Source organism: Folsomia candida, unplaced genomic scaffold (genome assembly GCF_002217175.1).
Source record: "Folsomia candida strain VU population unplaced genomic scaffold, ASM221717v1 Fcan01_Sc004, whole genome shotgun sequence".
Lineage (NCBI taxonomy): Eukaryota > Metazoa > Arthropoda > Collembola > Entomobryomorpha > Isotomidae > Folsomia > Folsomia candida.
Window position 1 is genome coordinate 10,455,066 of NW_019091196.1, and position 17,190 is coordinate 10,472,255.

The 17,190-nt window shown below is 35.8% G+C and overlaps 2 protein-coding genes across 2 annotated transcripts; one reads left to right on the plus strand and one right to left on the minus strand.

Moving 5' to 3' along the window:
* Positions 1 to 6,232: 6,232 nt before the first annotated feature.
* On the plus strand, positions 6,233 to 15,954 carry LOC110849425 (arf-GAP with dual PH domain-containing protein 1). Its single transcript, XM_022096832.2, has 13 exons — positions 6,233 to 6,629; positions 7,329 to 7,938; positions 8,030 to 8,121; positions 8,216 to 8,447; positions 13,789 to 13,914; positions 13,977 to 14,176; positions 14,263 to 14,284; positions 14,346 to 14,415; positions 14,507 to 14,561; positions 14,729 to 14,762; positions 14,834 to 15,091; positions 15,167 to 15,267; positions 15,347 to 15,954. The coding sequence occupies exons 3-13, from the start codon at positions 8,043 to 8,045 to the stop codon at positions 15,406 to 15,408; spliced, it is 1,239 nt and encodes a 412-aa protein (XP_021952524.1). The 5' UTR covers positions 6,233 to 6,629; positions 7,329 to 7,938; positions 8,030 to 8,042; the 3' UTR covers positions 15,409 to 15,954.
* LOC110849427 (modulator of smoothened protein-like) lies at positions 15,840 to 16,999 on the minus strand. The gene is made up of 4 exons (XM_022096836.2): positions 16,636 to 16,999; positions 16,337 to 16,552; positions 16,193 to 16,252; positions 15,840 to 16,123 (listed from the first exon to the last, which is right to left on the minus strand). The coding sequence occupies exons 1-4, from the start codon at positions 16,736 to 16,738 to the stop codon at positions 15,996 to 15,998; spliced, it is 507 nt and encodes a 168-aa protein (XP_021952528.1). The 5' UTR covers positions 16,739 to 16,999; the 3' UTR covers positions 15,840 to 15,995.
* Positions 17,000 to 17,190: the final 191 nt, after the last annotated feature.

Here is a 17,190-nt window from a genome sequence, read left to right on the forward strand (position 1 = left end):
CCGTCTACGTTTACATTGCTACACGTAAAAGTACTTTGACGACGACGTCACTGCTTAATTGGAGTCATTATTCGCATCCAATTCGTTTCATGATAACTTTTATGACAAAACAATACGTACATATCTACTTATAAAAAATTCTTATTGTTCATGACGCGACAGAAATATCGAGTAAATGGCAAACGATCAGAACTTGTTTTTTTTCTATGATTTATCAAAACATGTTTTGAATCTATTATTAGTCGTCTCCCACATCAAAAACAGATTATTTTTTTCCATTCGCTTTCTCCAATCTGCACCGATGGAAAATAGAATTCTGAACGAGACGCAAAGGGGCAAAGTGATAATATGCATGTCAGAGAAAGCAATCTCTCGACGAATCCGAGAAATTCGCTACCCATGACCAAATTACGTATGCACATAGTTATCTACGTCGACAAGGAATTTGAGACACCTCATTATCCGATGGAAATGTAATCGTCTCGAGAATATGGTCTGGTCTGGTCTTCTTAAGAACCCGTGATTTTGCTTTTTCCTTAACTTCATGACTCATCTAGTAGACGTCGTGTCATCTTTTTGCCCAGTTGGCTGTGCTTACACAAGTACAAAAGTACGTGGTTTGAATGCCTCATCATCTTCTTGGTCCAACAAATGGATGACATCTGCAGATCCGTTTTTCACTGTGGAAATAAACATACACTTGACTTGACTTATCTTACACGTACGTCCTGTCTGTGTACCCACCCACCACTAACCAGCACATTAAGCTGGTCAGGTCTGTTTCTTCAATCTTCGCATCTTCTTTGTCTTCTTCCCATCACCACTTCTCCTTTCGTCGTCGACTTGTTATATAATTTTCAGCTAAAGTATGCATGACCATGGCCCACATGTATTTGTATCTGTAAGTATTTTTTAGTGAATGATTCCTCGTCTACTGACGACAACTTGAACGAACTTGTCTGACTGATATGTACCAAAGTATTTATTTATAGATTTCTGCTTCGCCCAACCGACGGAAGTCGTCATTTCTTTCTTTCATGAATGAAATTCATTTCATGGTTGAGTTCATCATCGATCAGAAGAGAGCTCAAAAGGTTCAAATTTAGTTGTTTATTTCAACTCTCTGCCAAAAAATTGTAGGTTTTTGGCCGGTCATCATCTCATCTCATTTGACATCATCATCATTATATCATCATTGTCTCGTTATTATATTTAACTACTGTTATTAAATTAAAAATGTATTCATGCCGTGATTGCGACATTTTATTTATATCGCTTTCTTTCTTTATGTCCTTGTTATTATCGAGATGATGATAAGTACTTAAAATGTTGTTGAAACTTTGCTGATTGCTGAATTTGCAGAGCTAAATTGTATGCAAAATTTGTCTCCTTTGTCCACCACAAAGACGACGAAACAAGTACGTGAATGATTGATAAGAGCCTATACATAATGGAGCGGTTGTTGTTGATGTGACCTCAATCGTTGTCATCTCCTCTTCTCCAAGTAGATAAATCTAAAACGCATTTCTCCCCCCGAGTGAAAAACGACTCGCTATAACCATTTCCAGTCAATGGTGAAATAAGTAGCAGCTTATTTAGTTTGCTCGTCTCCAGTCAAGTAGAAAGTGGAGCATGTCCTGCTTTCTCCGCCGAAATGCCGAATCAAGGTAAACTACGGCTTGTTGAGACAGTTGACGAAATTGGGAGAGAAGAAAGAACACTTCATTTAGCAGACACCGCTATAAATTCCGACCGAGACGCAGACATATGCATATCGTGGCTGAAACTCGTTTTAAGGGACAGCCAGACACAGACCCTTTTTCGCAACAGGCTCAAATTCTTATTGTGCAAGGAGATGTTGTCTCGCCTTCCGTGTCTGCAAATTTTAAGGGTCTCGCATGCTTTTTGCAGGAAAAAAAACTTGCCAGACATTCCTAACTGTCTGGACTGATAACAAAAGGCTATTAACTGATTTGGGGGAAAATAGGTATCTTCATGTACGGTGTACTTGTGTACCAGCACAGGGTCAATTTATTTACGTAACTTTTTTATAGAGTGCTTAAACCTGAACCCCTACCTACACCAAGAACTATAAAAAACTACCCATGCGTGCATGATGCTGGAGGAAAAAGAAATTATTTTTGTATTATGAACGTCTTGGACACTTTTTAACTAAAATGGGACGAAATCCAATTGGCACACTAGGAACTTCATATATTCTCCCGTCATTGTTTCATTTAACGGCCTTCACCCCTTGGCAAACAAACTAATAAAATGTTGGTGAAAGCTTGAAATGCTATTATTATTTGGCAAGATATGAGCGATAGGATTGCTGGATTGGTCGTAAATCATGTCTTTGTTGTCTGCACACATACACATGCATAATACACAAAATCTAGGTAATGTGGATTGTGGACAACATGCTGGAAATTTGAGCTTTTGGTGACACAAATAATTTCCAGTCACTTTGAGAGAGTGAAAATGAACCCAAAAATAAAAGTCTAAAATTACGATCCGTCCCAGAGTTATTGCGACTTTCTCCCTCTACTTTCGCAGAAATATTATTGTTTGTGTATATGATTGCATATTTGCCTATCTGTATGTACATATGTAAAACGTTAGTCTGTCTCGCGTCCCACCCAATTTAACTTTTTATGTACATTACACACTCATGTTTTTGTACGGTAAAGTTTGTTTTTCTCGGAATCTGGGAGCATAGACTTGCCTGCTAAACCTTCCGCCTAATGGCCGAAAACGTATGTATATTCGCACCACACACGGTTGGGTGCATGTGCAAACAGAAAATGTGCGAATTATTATCCACATTTCCAGACAGTCATTATTAAGCTTTTTCATACACAGGACCACAACAAGGTAGGGATTACACAGATATTATTTCTGCGCAGTCCCCTCTCGATCCTTTCATACGACTACGACTACTACCCGCCCTTCGTCTATTAGGTGTGCATGATAAATTGCAAAAAGTCATCGCGTTGTGCAAATTTGTATGCAAAAGTGTGTTCGTCTAGACATACATATTTGGCGTGGATGGATGTTCGTACAATGATGATGATTGCATCTGCTTGTTTTTCTGGGAATTCCCTCTCCGGTTTATTGCCTTCTTTGTGAGCAAAAAGAATTTTCATGGACGAATAACAAGACTCGAGAGGTTTGTTTGCTCATTTGTTGTGTTATTGTTTGTAAAAAGAATTACATCATGGATATTATTTCACTCTCCGAGCAGAGGGAGGGTTGGTCCGTCCGTTGATAAATTATGCATAACGTTTCAATTTGAAGCAAGGTAGGTATGTACAAGCATAAGGAAAAAATAAGAGTTTTTTCGTCATTCCGGATCTTCATTCCGAATTCAGCATCGCCAGCAGAGCGAATTGAACAACATTGTTTGAAGATAAAAGTCGCAATTGCGCTGCATCCTCCATTGTTATCTAAAATATGCGAACAATACTTGTACACATTTTCCTGAATGAGTTCTCATTTCATTCATTAAACACCAAACCACAGACAACATTTTGTGAACTCGGCGTAAAATCGGTGGAGCAGTCAGGGACACATTATTTTTTTTATGACGCTTCGTTCCTGGTGATGGCGGTGTGATAACGCATAACGAGCAATTTATTTAACATGTCAGATACTTAAATGCTATACGTTATGCTGTGACAGGTGAGTGAGTGAGTGAGTGAGTCGGGATGAGATTGCGTTTCTACTAAAGTAAAGTTTTTTTTATTCATTCAGTTTTAGTACAGACGTGATATAACAAATACAAAATCCACACATTTCTATGCACAATTGACAGTTTTCTTTACAAAGTTATGTCTGTATGGTGTTATGCACACAATGTTTTTCGTATCCTGTTTTCCTTGTTGGAAAAAAAGTTGCCCATTTTTTCACACCGTCGTACAGACTATGTACAGTAGAGATAGATGGATTTATGTAGTATGTACTATACATATCCTTCCTTTTATATTATTAGTAACAAACAGAACAGAATACCTATTACGTGGTTGCGTCTACCAGGATTTACGTCACAATTTGCTAATTTCTCCATCCTCGTCAGTCAACAGCTTATTTAACAAAAATCCGGACATAACCAAACCAAGAAAAAAAAACGCTCACTCACATGACACTTGTTTTGATTTACTTTTGGGATTATGTGTGAATCCGACCGATATAGATATCGACATATGCGAGGTTTAATAATCTATCCGTACTATCACATCATTCATTACATGATTATCTAACAACATGCTAATTGAAAGAGTGAAAGGAGGAGATAATGCATAATGTCGGGGTTATACGATATATAAGCTGTTACATAAGTCCGTATTATTTTTACATCGGCACGTTTTTGTAACAACAATGACAAAACCGCAAATCCATCCATCCATCCATCTCGTACCTGTCCATCATTATTTATTATTATAAGTGAAAAAATTATGGTTTTATCTGGGAATGTGCAATTTATTATTATTATTATGACAGCCAAATAAGTTGCATGCGCCATCATTCACTATACGTAATTCTATACTCGCAATAAAGTTGGTACGCACTAGTTGTTGTACGTAATGTAGTAGTGCTTTTTTAACGACCTCGTATTTCCATTGCAACTTAGGAGCCCATTCATATTATAAAGGAAATTCCGACAAGTTACAGGAACTAGTTAAATAAATTATGTTACTTACAACAAATACAAACAGCCAGAATTAAATGGGACTTGGTTTATAATTTATTAGTGATAAAAGACAAAAGCAATGGCCCCCGTGGTAATTACTTACGTAAGCTTTGTAATATTATTATATAAGCTCCACAAACCGAAACAAAGACCAGGCCAGGCAACAAGAGACAGACAGGAACAAATGAGTGGAAGTTAGTATGAATTATGAAAATATGAAAATTTCTTGCTAATTTCAACCCCCAGTTTTTTGTGGTGTGTTTGCATATTTATTTTAATTATTTGCCGACAGGAAAAGGAAGCAAGAGAAAAAAGAAGTATACGTATAAGAATCAGAAATAAATTGCTGATTGCAATTAGACTCGTTATTTTGTATCTCTTTTTCAGACAGACAGCTACAGCTACAGCGACATGGTCAATGTTCTTGAACAAATATATAACAACACAACAAATTAACAAGAAACGAACTCTTCTTAGGGATCAAGAACACGGAGTTTTTATATAAAAATCCTACACGTGCCTGTCTACTAGATATCTGGCAGGGTTGGATCGTAAAAATAATCAGTATCAGTAGCGCAAAATATTTTGATGTATTTAATCCACGAAAAAAACCGGATTTGTGTACGAGAAAAAGGATGGATAGATATACTATACATAGATTTGTTATTTGGTGAAGATATTATTGCCTTGTTTTTCTAAACTCTAGATTATACCAGACGGATTAGTCGTGGTTAGAAGATAGACTAAATTAGGTGCAGATTATTATACAACATAGTTCATTTTATGATATGCATTTACAGTTTGAGACAAAGACACAAAAAACGTTATGAAAGAAAGACATGGCTAAAAAGTACCAATGTCAAAGTCAAGTATTTATTTTATTCATAAACGTTTATATAACCATCATCATCATCTTCTATTACGCAAAAATAATATTTGCAATTTTTACTACAAATCTTATTTTTGTGACAAACTATGCATAACTGGAATGAAACTTATCTCCTCAACCACATCCGTTTCTTCTTCTTCTCATTCATAAAATGTTCCAAGTAATCTTATGAATACGATCCGATCCTGATAAGAACAAGACACCCTACACCCGCACCTTCTTATCTTGCATACTTATCCAACTCTCTTCATTCACAACTATTTAATTTCTCCCCTACTCTACTCTTTTAATCCTTGTTAATAATAATGAAACAATAAAAAATCATCAAGTGCAATAAACTAAAATCCCATCCTCTTCTGGTGCTATTTAACCATCAACTTTTTGTCTGTCTCCTCTTCAACTCAATAGTTGACTGACACTGTCTCTCTACTTTAAAAAAATAGAGAATCGTATCGTTTACTCGACTTGAACTTGCATGACCATCTATTTACTTATGTTATGTACCAAAAAACTTGGTACTTCTTCTTCTCGTACTAAAAAACAGCGAGGAGCTGCTGCTGCGTATATTTTCATACTATTATAAAGAGCAGCTCTGCAGATCTCATTTATCCTTTACAGAGTTGCAACTTGGTCGGGATATGCTTTGGTTCGCAGTTTTTTACTGGTGTGTGTGTGTGTTATCGTCGTTGTCGGAGAGTGAATTTTCCCATTCACACCAAGTCAGTAACGGAGGGAACATCTCACAGCAGATCCTCTCGATCTCGCTCGACTTTTGCTTTATTTGTCTCTCTCCTGCCTGACTCCTCTTCTCTCAAGGCAAGGCCACTAAATTTACAAACACAGTTAACTAACTACGATTACTTACGGCACGAAAAAATCCAGAGTGAACCCACCAGAGTGACACAAACACGACGATATTTTATTATTTTTAGTGCAATCTTTTACTGCCAAAAAAATACGGGAGGTTGGAATTTTTCCATTTTCTTCTTATTCTCGCAGAATTGTTGGTTGACTAATTGGGGGGTGACGACAATAATAGGAGGAATTAAGGTGAGCAATTTATTGATTGGTTTTTTTTGTATTATTGATAATTTAGGTAGATTGTTAATTAGATTATGGAGAAGATGTTTTGCTTGATGAAATGCTGAGTAGGCAATGTTTTGAGGTTAATTTTGATTTATTATGCCTCCTTTTCGTTGTTTACTTGTCATATTTATTTACAGCTAATAATAAGAACTGCGTATTTACCTTGTTTTGGTGGAGGTTTAAAAAAAATTGGAAAGTAGAGCAAGTTCGAGTCAGTAGTTTCAAAATTGAAAGTGTGTTATGTTATTGTATATTTATTCTATTAGGTTAATTATGTAATGGTTGATGGTTGGTGAGTGGTGGTTACTAATAATAATGTGATCAGGAAATCACAACACGGCGTTCTTTGGTTTGGAAACAATAACAACCTTACCACCTCCACAATCAACAATGACCTATTATATTGTGCTATTCGATCCAATAATCGCTTCACTCACTCACTCATCAAGTCAGGTGTTTGTTGTATTTATTTTATACTTGTTTTTATACGGTGGATTGAGTGACATTGCATAACGTACGTATTTATTATTGTTTTGTTACCGTTGCGCAGCTGTCACTTGAGTTTTTGATGATTACCATATAAAGCGCTGATTAGATTTGGAAAGGAGCAATATTAATAAATAGCGCAATTATTAATAACTTGATGATTGAATTTGTTTTCAGTACGTACTTACGACGCAGAATTTGATTGATTCTGAAAACTTGGACGCCATAAAAGTAGTCACAAGACTTCCTCCGAGTTTTACATAATGTCTCAGTGTAGTGTTTAATAATAATAAAAATAGGGTAATAATGGTGATTAGCGTTATAAGTTGATAGACAATGTGATATAGTTTGGTGGAAAAGTAGATATCTCTGGATTGGATTCAGAATTTCGGGAGTAGTGCATCATTAAACTTGTATGGATGACTACCCAAATCCAATTGATTGATCGTGATTATTGGTCCCTTAAATCAGTGCCACGGGTCGACTAGTTGCAATTTCATACCATTCTCATGAATCAGCAGTATTAAACTCACTACCAACAAAAACGATTCGTCGAGACACTTGTCTATTATTATAATTCATCATCATTGTAGAGATCAAGTGAATTCATGAGTCACACTGAACTGCTACATACTTTTCATTATTAATATCTTCATTGTTCAGCAAGCCCAGCTCATCTATCAGATCACATTGACACCAGAAACACTAAAGAGCAATAACAGTTTCATTATTCTTATTCAATTAAAACCAAGAGTTAAAGGAATTTTGTCTGTATCAACAATTTAAAGTAAGTATAAAAAAATATGCTGACTTTTGGTAATTCGATCCCATAAAAAATGGTACTCATAAAATAATGTAACATGTATTAAAAAATGCAGAATCAACAACAAAATGGAGAAAAATAGCAAAATCATTGCAGAGTTAATTAAGAAATCTGGTAATAGTTTGTGTGCAGATTGCGGAAGCAAAGGTAATAATAATTTTAATGATTAATAAGACCTCATTAGCTCAAGTTTAACCGAGTTACGAGAAGAAAACAAAAACGTTTGGTCTGTTGTGTTTAGATTTACAGTATGCGTCTTACAACATCGGCGTTTTCCTTTGTGCAAGATGTGCAAATATTCATAATGACATGGGTTCTCATATTTCAAAAGTAAAACATCTACATTTGAACCACTGGGAGGATAGTCAGATTGAGAGGTTGAAACAAGTCGGCAATGTAGAAGCGATGTACAGATATGAACAGAGAGTCCCTCCTGGTTATCGGAGACCCTTATCCAATGGGGCTGACCCACCGTAAGTAACTTTTCGTTTTATTTATTTTACTTGGTTTATATTTAGTTGAAATTTGGAATCAACAACAACGATTATCATGATAATCATCTATTGGGTTATTTTAGAAAAAAACTCTACAATTGACATGTTATACTATATTTTTTAAAAATTTATTTGTTGTTTGAACGAGGATAACAAGAAACAATTCATTTTCATATCCAGCTCGCATTTCCAACGAATGATTGTTTTTTTAGAGCTTTGTGTACGATGATTCATATCCGGTTAGGCATAATATTTATTTGTACATATTCAGTGTGCATAGCTGGACAGCAATAAGGCAGTAAATAGGATAGATGCACTTAATAAATATGTATATTGTGGTCCAGTTTTTTTGTCGGTCATTTCTGCATCTTGGTCAATTAAATGGTGTTATATTAACCACATCTCTTTGCACATCGAATTTCATACAGTACAAAAAAGCAACACACTAATCGCTGAGCTGGAGCTTGCTTCTTCATTTTATTTAACTGCAGACACTTTAATACAAGATTGGTCTCATTTGTGGACGACTCAAAGAAATGATTATACTTATTAATGGGTAGTCTGATATATTTTTTAAATTAATATACCAACTCGCTTGGGCCGGATGTTTTTGAACAAATGACAAACCTTGTTTTTTTGCTGTAAATATGTAGGTCTTATTTTTTATTTTCTTATCAGAGTTATTTATTTTTCTATTTTTTCCATTTAGCCCCAATGTCGAAGCAACGTGAGACATTTGGTGCTATATGAGAAATATATAGTATGCGTTTACCAAAGCTCAATGTGAATTTTTTTTGCCCGTGTGGTTCGACCTTATGAGCTAGGGGGATGCGGTAAAAACCATTAGAACCAGCTCACAAATATAGATATAGGGCACGCGTGCCGTTTTTCGAAATTTCAAATAGTTTTTGAAATATCCGCTAAAACGTATTTTTGACTAAAAATCACAAAATTCTATCGTGAATGAGTTGGGTGCATAATAGAGAGTTGAAGTAAATTACAATTACATCCGCAAGCAATTTATGTACAACATTTATATTGGGACCCTTTCGAATTAAGGCCACAAATTTGAAAATTCAAAATTTTTTGTTCCTCAATCTCACCGATGTACAGCCTTCATGAATGGGTTTTTATCGCCGATCACCACGGATTTCTATTCCTTAGATGTATGAGGAGTGCAACGTGGCCGTCGACTTATAAATTTGACCGTGGCGGTATTGTAATAGCAATTTTTTGAAATTTTCACTGAATAGTTTTTTACCGTATACCAGTCCCTAAATGCCCCAGATGAGTGGGAATCAAACCAAAATATCCAAGTTTTATACTTCAGCAACTTTATGCGAAGAATTTGTCCGCCCACGCCCACTCCCCTTGACCTCAGGGGAGTGGTTGTATTCAATACAGTAAAATCAAAATAATTTGTGAAGTAGTGAATATTTTTCTATTCTGCTTTCACCATGTGATATCATAAATTAATAAACCGTAGTAACGTTACAAGTAGCTCACCCTGTCATAATGATTTGCATATAACTTTCCACCAAAGGTACGGAATAAGCCGACAAAATAGATTATCACTCTCATAGATTCTTGCACCAATAGTGCAATATAAACGGAAAAATATATTTTAAAAATCCGGAATTAGTTTGCACCACTAGTGCAACATTAGCGACCAACGGGATACAAAGTTTTGAAAACTTTGAAAAAATCGTATGGTTTTTTCTCCCACATTCTGCAACATTGGTGCATAGGGCATCCCTTTCCCGATTATGTATTATCAAATGTATATATTTTAGCGTCAATGGTGCAGAATAATCGAACAAATGGACATGATTTTGGAAGGGAAATAGACGGCCCAATTGTTATGCATCATTAATTTTTGGGGGGAAATAGATGGCCCAATTGTTACGCATCATTTTTAATAACCAATTGCTCGGTACTAACGGTACTACTTATTCCAAAATTATAGTCCTATCTCGATCTATTTGCTGAATTAATTTGCACCATTTGCGCTCGGATTGTTCTATACCAATGGTGGGACCAAACAAGTCTATAATGGACAAGGGGATTTTTAATCAGCATCAATTGATGCAAAAAACTCGTCAACGGACGGACGGACGGACAAGAGGAATTCAATAGCTCCCGTGCTACGCAGGGTGAGCTAATAATGAGTCACGACGACACCCCTATGAAAATGAGGGGGTGTGGTTCAGGGTAAATTGATATTATTATTCAAATTGATGAATAGTAGCAAGATTAATGTTCTTGCGTCGTCGGGAGTGGTTTGGGGAAAAATTAAGGCATGAATACATCGATTATAATGATGACAAATAATGTCAGTTATATCCAGAAGTAGGAGGGAAACTCGCATCTCGACTGGATTTTCAGCTCTTGTAGAAGATAAAGCTAGCGCTGCAACCCGAGTCAAATTGCTGGCATAAGGGACATCGGCTCAGTCTGTAGCATAAGCACGCGGGTTCAAATCTCAGTAGAGGCTAGTTTACATTTTTGCAAGCCAGTTTTGACTAAAATGCTTTTAACTTTGCCATAAGAGGTCAAGTTCTACTAGTAGGATATTCAAACCGCACCGACAGCGTGTGGGGGTGTGGTCAGTATGAAAAAATGATGATATTGACCACTCCCCAATATCTTCCCGGGGTGGTCCGGCTATGTTGCTAGTAGAACTTTACCCCCTATACAACGGTATAACATTGTGGTCAAAACTAGGTTGCAAAAAGTAAATTTATCTGTACCGTGCTGCGGTTTGAACCTGGAATACTTGCAGTCAAGCCGAGCCGATGTCCCCTACGCCAGTGTGTTTGACCCGAGTTGCAGCGCAAGCTTTATCTTCTACAAGAGCTGAAAAATCCAGTCGAGATGCGAGTTTTCCTCGTACTTCTGGATATAACTGACATTAGTGCAATTAAATTGTTTTCCCGGAACTTGGGAGGTTGGGGCAAGTACTTTATGGAGGTTGTGACATTAGGGAAGTGTAACCATAATATGTATATGCTAATGTTAAGGTGAAAAGCATCAAATAAGTTGGGTGGTAAAACCACAGAAAAATCTATTTTTTCAATAGTACAGCCTTCAATTTTTGTAGAAAGCAGAGTATTAAGGAGAGAAAAAGAATTAAACAAGATGTAGTACCGTTTGCTTAAATTAAATATTTTTACTGAAAAAATAGGGGCAACAATTAGGTTGTGTAAGTTCTATAACTTCCATATAAATTTGCAGATCATAGCTTGCTATTTACACTCAGAATGTTTAGTTTGTCATGTTTCCTTTGCCTAAGAATTATGTACATATTTGTATTAATTAACTTGCTCTGTACATGTCCACTTCTTGAAAATAATTTATCTGTTAAAATGAATTTGGGCAATATTGAATACCACTATGAAACAAATGAGCAACGGTTGCCCCTATTTTTTCAGTAAAAATATTTAATTTAAGCAAAGGGTACTACATCTTGTTTAATTCTTTTTCTCTCCTTAATACTCTGCTTTCTACAAAAATTGAAGGCTGTACTATTGAAAAAATAGATTTTTCTGTGGTTTTACCACCCAACTTATATCATGTAAAATCAAACATTTCCAGTTCTTACTTACATTACATACATATGTATGTACAAATTCATTACAAGCATGAAACGTTGTTACAAATTTTTGCAACTTGACACAACATGTTAAGAAGATCCAACTTTCCTCATTTATCTTGTACAATGCAATACTTTGAGTGTTGTCGTCGTCGTCCGTCCCACAAACTAATTGTGTTTGTTGGAATCTCACCAAAAATAAATCTTTCCGACGCAATACATAATTTTATAACGAAAAGGACACTAATATTGCGAGACACGCATGCAGAGAGAGAGATTATGTTCGGTTTGTTTCATCATCATCATCAAGTTTGTTGGTGGGTGCGATGTTTATGATGAATCTTGTTTGGTTAAGTTCAGCTTTTTAGAGCACGCACGTATCAAATCAGACTCCGTGTCATAATAAAACTGAGTTTATTTTGTTTGCATAAGCGTTGCGTTAATCATCTCCGTTTTTCTTGATTGGGAAGACGCATTTAGTCAAAGAAATACGTTGTTGTGCAAGTTAAGCCTGTGGAGAAAGCACTTCTGGGTGTATTTTTCCTTCTGGAATTTGGTAGCTTTTTGATCTGGTCGGTGGGATAGTAATTAAGATGACATGATGCCTCTGTTTTTGTTTTTCGTTTTTCTCTCCTTATTTTTCTACTGCGTAAGTCAGATAGAAATTGGGAAACGCTGCCTAATGATGGATGAGCTCTTATTATATGCCTCATAGGGATACGTAATTTAATAAGTCGGAACAAGTCACCCAACTCTCGTCATTTTTGGTTGGAACCAGTTCTAGACCACACTTTCAGATCAAATGGGGCAATATTCCCAACAAATACTCGCATTTATTTCCATTATCCATTCTATCTCTGCTGTTTTTTCCGCAAAACAAAATTCTTCCTACAGAAAATAACTGCTTCCACATGTGCCATGTCGAGCATTACATCCAGCTAAACTGCTCATATTCTTACAGCTCAGCTCTATATGCATACATAGTTGTAGATACATAAGTAAAGGGAGATTATTATGAGGGCAAAGTTTTCGTTGAGAAATGTGGGGAGCAAAACAACAACAAACAAAACAACAGATCGATTTCTTTATCGCATTGTTGTTTTGTTGCGGAAGAGTGTGTAGAAATCTTGGTGGAAGAGTGAGCCCGTTTCCTGCGAGTAGGAGAAAGTTGGTGGTTCCCAGTCCATGGTCACAACGGAATTGCTTTCTACGATGGCATACATACGCAGTCTGTCTAGTCTGGTTTTTTGGGTTAGTTGCCCTACATATAACATTCGTACCTTGTTCCCACACTTCCTGCTAGGTAGTCAAATTTGGTGGAATGTTTACCCATTACTGTTTGTTTACCGTGAGAGAATACAATGAAATCAGGGAAGGCTATATGGAGCACAAATCACTATTTGCGTAGTAAAGTAACCTGTCTCATACGTATGTTGTATGCAATAAGGAAATTTAGTTTTGGTCCACACTTTTCATGGAGAAAGATACACGTCTACATAAATTTAAACAAAATGGTTGACGTTGTGGTAAATAAGTTCTCATAATAATAGTAAATTTTGATTGGTAGAATTAGAGTAATGTGATTAATAATGTGATGACGTACTATATAAAAGTGCAATAATAATAATAATGTTAATAATAGCATCTATGTGGGTGTGATGACGCTTGTCGTTTTAAGATATGCCAATTTATTTAATGGGTTTGTTGCTTTTTTCATACAAATTACAGGATCCTTGTGGAGCAGTGGATATTTGCGAAATATCAAAGAAATGAGTTTGTCGGTGATAGATTACAATCTTATCTAAGCGGTCATTTGGAAGGTTATCTCTTAAAGAAGGGTCGTGAAGATCCTAAGTAAGTTAAGTTTATTTTTATATTTTATTTTATTTTATTTATCTATTTTTATTTTCTCCAAGATTTTATCCGAGAAGATGCATCTTAGAAAATGGGACGTTCAGGTATTATGTAAAAGAAAAGGACCGCAATCCCAAGGCAGTTATACCTTTGGACGACTTGTCACTTTCACTGGCTCCTGAAAAGCTTGGGAATGGACGTTCAATGCAAATTAGCTATTTAAAAGATGGTTCAACTCGTCATATATACGTTTGTCATGAAGGTATGTATATATATAAATGCATGATATACATAGTTATACAACCGCAACGATTTAACAAAAACAATTATTATTTTGTAATATGCTAGATCCCGAGCAACTTATGCAATGGTGAGTTCACAACGATTGTGTCATGATGACAAAGTAACTTCAAATCATAATTGTTTCATAGGTATCAAGGACTACGAATAGGCAAACTATTACGCCTAAAGGTTATGTATCCAAATACTAGGGAGCATCAGGTACATCATTGCATAGTCATATGAGATATGAAAAATCATGTGTACGAAGCAAATTTAAAGTAAAATTTTGCTCTTTTTTTGTTTCATACAGTTGTTGTCGTTTCTACCTCAAGATGTAATGATGGAAGGGTGGTTATGGAAGGCCGGTAATTATTATAAACCAAAATTTACCAAAATACATCAAAGACTGCCATTTTTGACTGGGAAAGGTCGACAATACTAAGATTGTTTTTTTTACACATTATTGACGTGATTTTGTTTTGCTTTAAACTCTTACGACTAACATTGAACTAATTCTCGTACATTTTCTCAGGTCCCAGTCCATCATATACTCACAGAAAAAGATGGTAATACATAAAATGATGATTACTATTAACAAATACTCTGAATAAAAGCTTGACATTTTTTAATATTCTAGGTTCACATTGGACCACAGAAAACTCATGTATCATCAAGAACAAGTTGATGCCTATGCCAAAGGTGAAATATTTATAGGAAGTCGGGAGGAGTCTCCTTTCAAAAGCGAAGAAGAAATGCATGCCGCCGCACGTTCTGTCGGAGTTCATGACATTAGTCGCCTCTACGCCTTTGGTTCGTATCGAATCACTCTGGGCGGGTACGGCATGGACAAACTTGACCCTCCACGACACAGTTTCTCACTCCACACTCCTTGGAGGTAGGTATTTCGATAGGGACATTGGAAAATTATTTATTTATTTATCTATACTCGTGAAATGATTTGACTCTACAGAACATTTGTAATGGCTTCTGAATCTCTGTCCGAGCGAGATCGATGGGTCGAAAAAATTACGGAAGTTTTAAACAGGGAATTTACAGCCAGAGATATTGCACGTAAGTCACAGTAATCACACACAAACTTATTTAATGTAGAAAAATTTCTTATAATACTTATTATTATAATCATTTTCAGTCTGTGCCAACTTGGTACGTAAACGATTGAACGGGTTGAACGCCTTACTGCAAGGAAGATGAGATTCGCTGAACGTCCTCCCAAAACTAAAAGCAAAACTTTTTCTCCTCACAAAACGAACCATGTAATCTAAAAGACGCATCTACTACTATACATACACACCACATACATATTTAACATTTAATTTAGTACCGATTTCTATTTAATGTCTTCGCAAAATACGTTGTTGATTTTCGATTCAGACTTTTTTTTGTATTATACGTTTGTTATATTTGTTACCTTATAATATTCGTATTTTTTTTTCAAACGTATCAGTTACTGCTATCAATATACTCCTTTGTATTGTATTAAATTAGGGGCATCCACTAAAACATAATATCTAGTGAATATATTTCAGACTTGGTTTAAATTATCGTTAGCATCCTAGAATTGTGGGAAAATGGAAGGTAGTTAGTTTGTTAGCAGTAGTAATAATAAAATCTCAGCTTAATAATTGTGTTATAACGGAATGTACCGTTTATTGAAACGCAACGGAGAGGTTTACAATGAGTACAAATAGTAAATCGAAATACACGTATAAATAAAGAAACGTTGTTTTTAAAACTAAACTATCAAGTCAAATTATATCTCCAACTTATTTGCATATTAACTAAATATGAGGGAGACACACCTTTCCAACAAATAACTCCGAGATCACAGTAATCCACAATGCCAACACAAACAAGATGTAGGATATCCCAACTTCTACATTGTGTGGGAGTTGATAAGGTTCCCCACCTATAAATTGATTAGATTTTATATTATACGAGAGACTATAAGACATTAATCAACCTAATCTTCACTAACCTATTTGGGGAATGTAGAATCCCATTGGGAATATTACCGCAGCAAAGCAGTATAAGATCACTGAAGAAGAAACACACAAAATAAATAATTCAGAAATACTGCTACTGAAAATGAAATTGCATTGCATTTAATTTCTGTCATTACTTGAAATAAAACCAATATATCGAGCGTGCACGACGCAACTTCTCTCCCACGTCGAAACAATTAGTAAAACAATAGTTGTGGTCAACCCCACAGATCCAATGAATATGGCGAGTAAACAAATACCCCATTCGTATGGCAGGGAGCTTGGAGGTATACAAGTCTGGGGTCGGTTATATATCGTTAAGCATTCTTGCATAAGGCCAAGACGCATCTCACCTAATTCAAATGTACATACGAGGGATAATAAATTAGTCAAGGTTGGGGCTTTCTCCACATGAAACGAACAAATTTCTACTCACCCCCAACATTGGAGACTATCCAGTCCGGCTTGATAAGACTGACTATCGCTAAACAATCCGCAAGGGCGAATAGGATTCCGGAAGTTATTGTAAATTTATCCATCCTAAATTGATCTACTAAATTGCCGATTTCTCTCAGCAAAAATTAGATTCACCCAATGCACCCTGTCGCCATTGCTCTTTGCGACTGTTAATCTACTTATCACATTTCGATATTACTAAATACTAAATAATTAATTAGATTTAAAACGAAATCAGATGTAAACTTTGTTTGTTTACTCCGCTGTTTGTATGTACACAAAAATTCATATTTGGCAATATTTTGGAATAGTCTACTGCGAGGATATTTGGCAATCAGACAACTCCAATCAGACAACTGGCTATTTTCTAACAAGCTCAATTTTACCGTGGTGAAGCAATAGATAATTGACTTGTTTTCCAAGCGTCGTGTTATGTATAATTATTTATGCGGACAGTTATTTCGAATTTTCTTCGTTAGCTGTTTTTTGTGAGCTTTTCCAAGAATTTTAAAGAATGCGACTTTTTAAAAAATTT

Bases quoted from the DNA above. Each gene is read 5' to 3' on its own strand.
- LOC110849425 (XM_022096832.2), top strand. From the start codon at position 8,043: ATGGAGAAAAATAGCAAAATCATTGCAGAGTTAATTAAGAAATCTGGT. The intron at 8,122-8,215 runs GTAATAATAATT...TGTTGTGTTTAG, and splicing joins TGCAGATTGCGGAAGCAAAG to ATTTACAGTATGCGTCTTAC. The intron at 15,268-15,346 runs GTAAGTCACAGT...AATCATTTTCAG, and splicing joins TACAGCCAGAGATATTGCAC to TCTGTGCCAACTTGGTACGT.
- LOC110849427 (XM_022096836.2), bottom strand. From the start codon at position 16,738: ATGGATAAATTTACAATAACTTCCGGAATCCTATTCGCCCTTGCGGAT. The intron at 16,253-16,336 runs GTAATGACAGAA...TTTCTTCTTCAG, and splicing joins ATATATTGGTTTTATTTCAA to TGATCTTATACTGCTTTGCT. The intron at 16,124-16,192 runs GTTAGTGAAGAT...ATCAATTTATAG, and splicing joins ATTCTACATTCCCCAAATAG to GTGGGGAACCTTATCAACTC.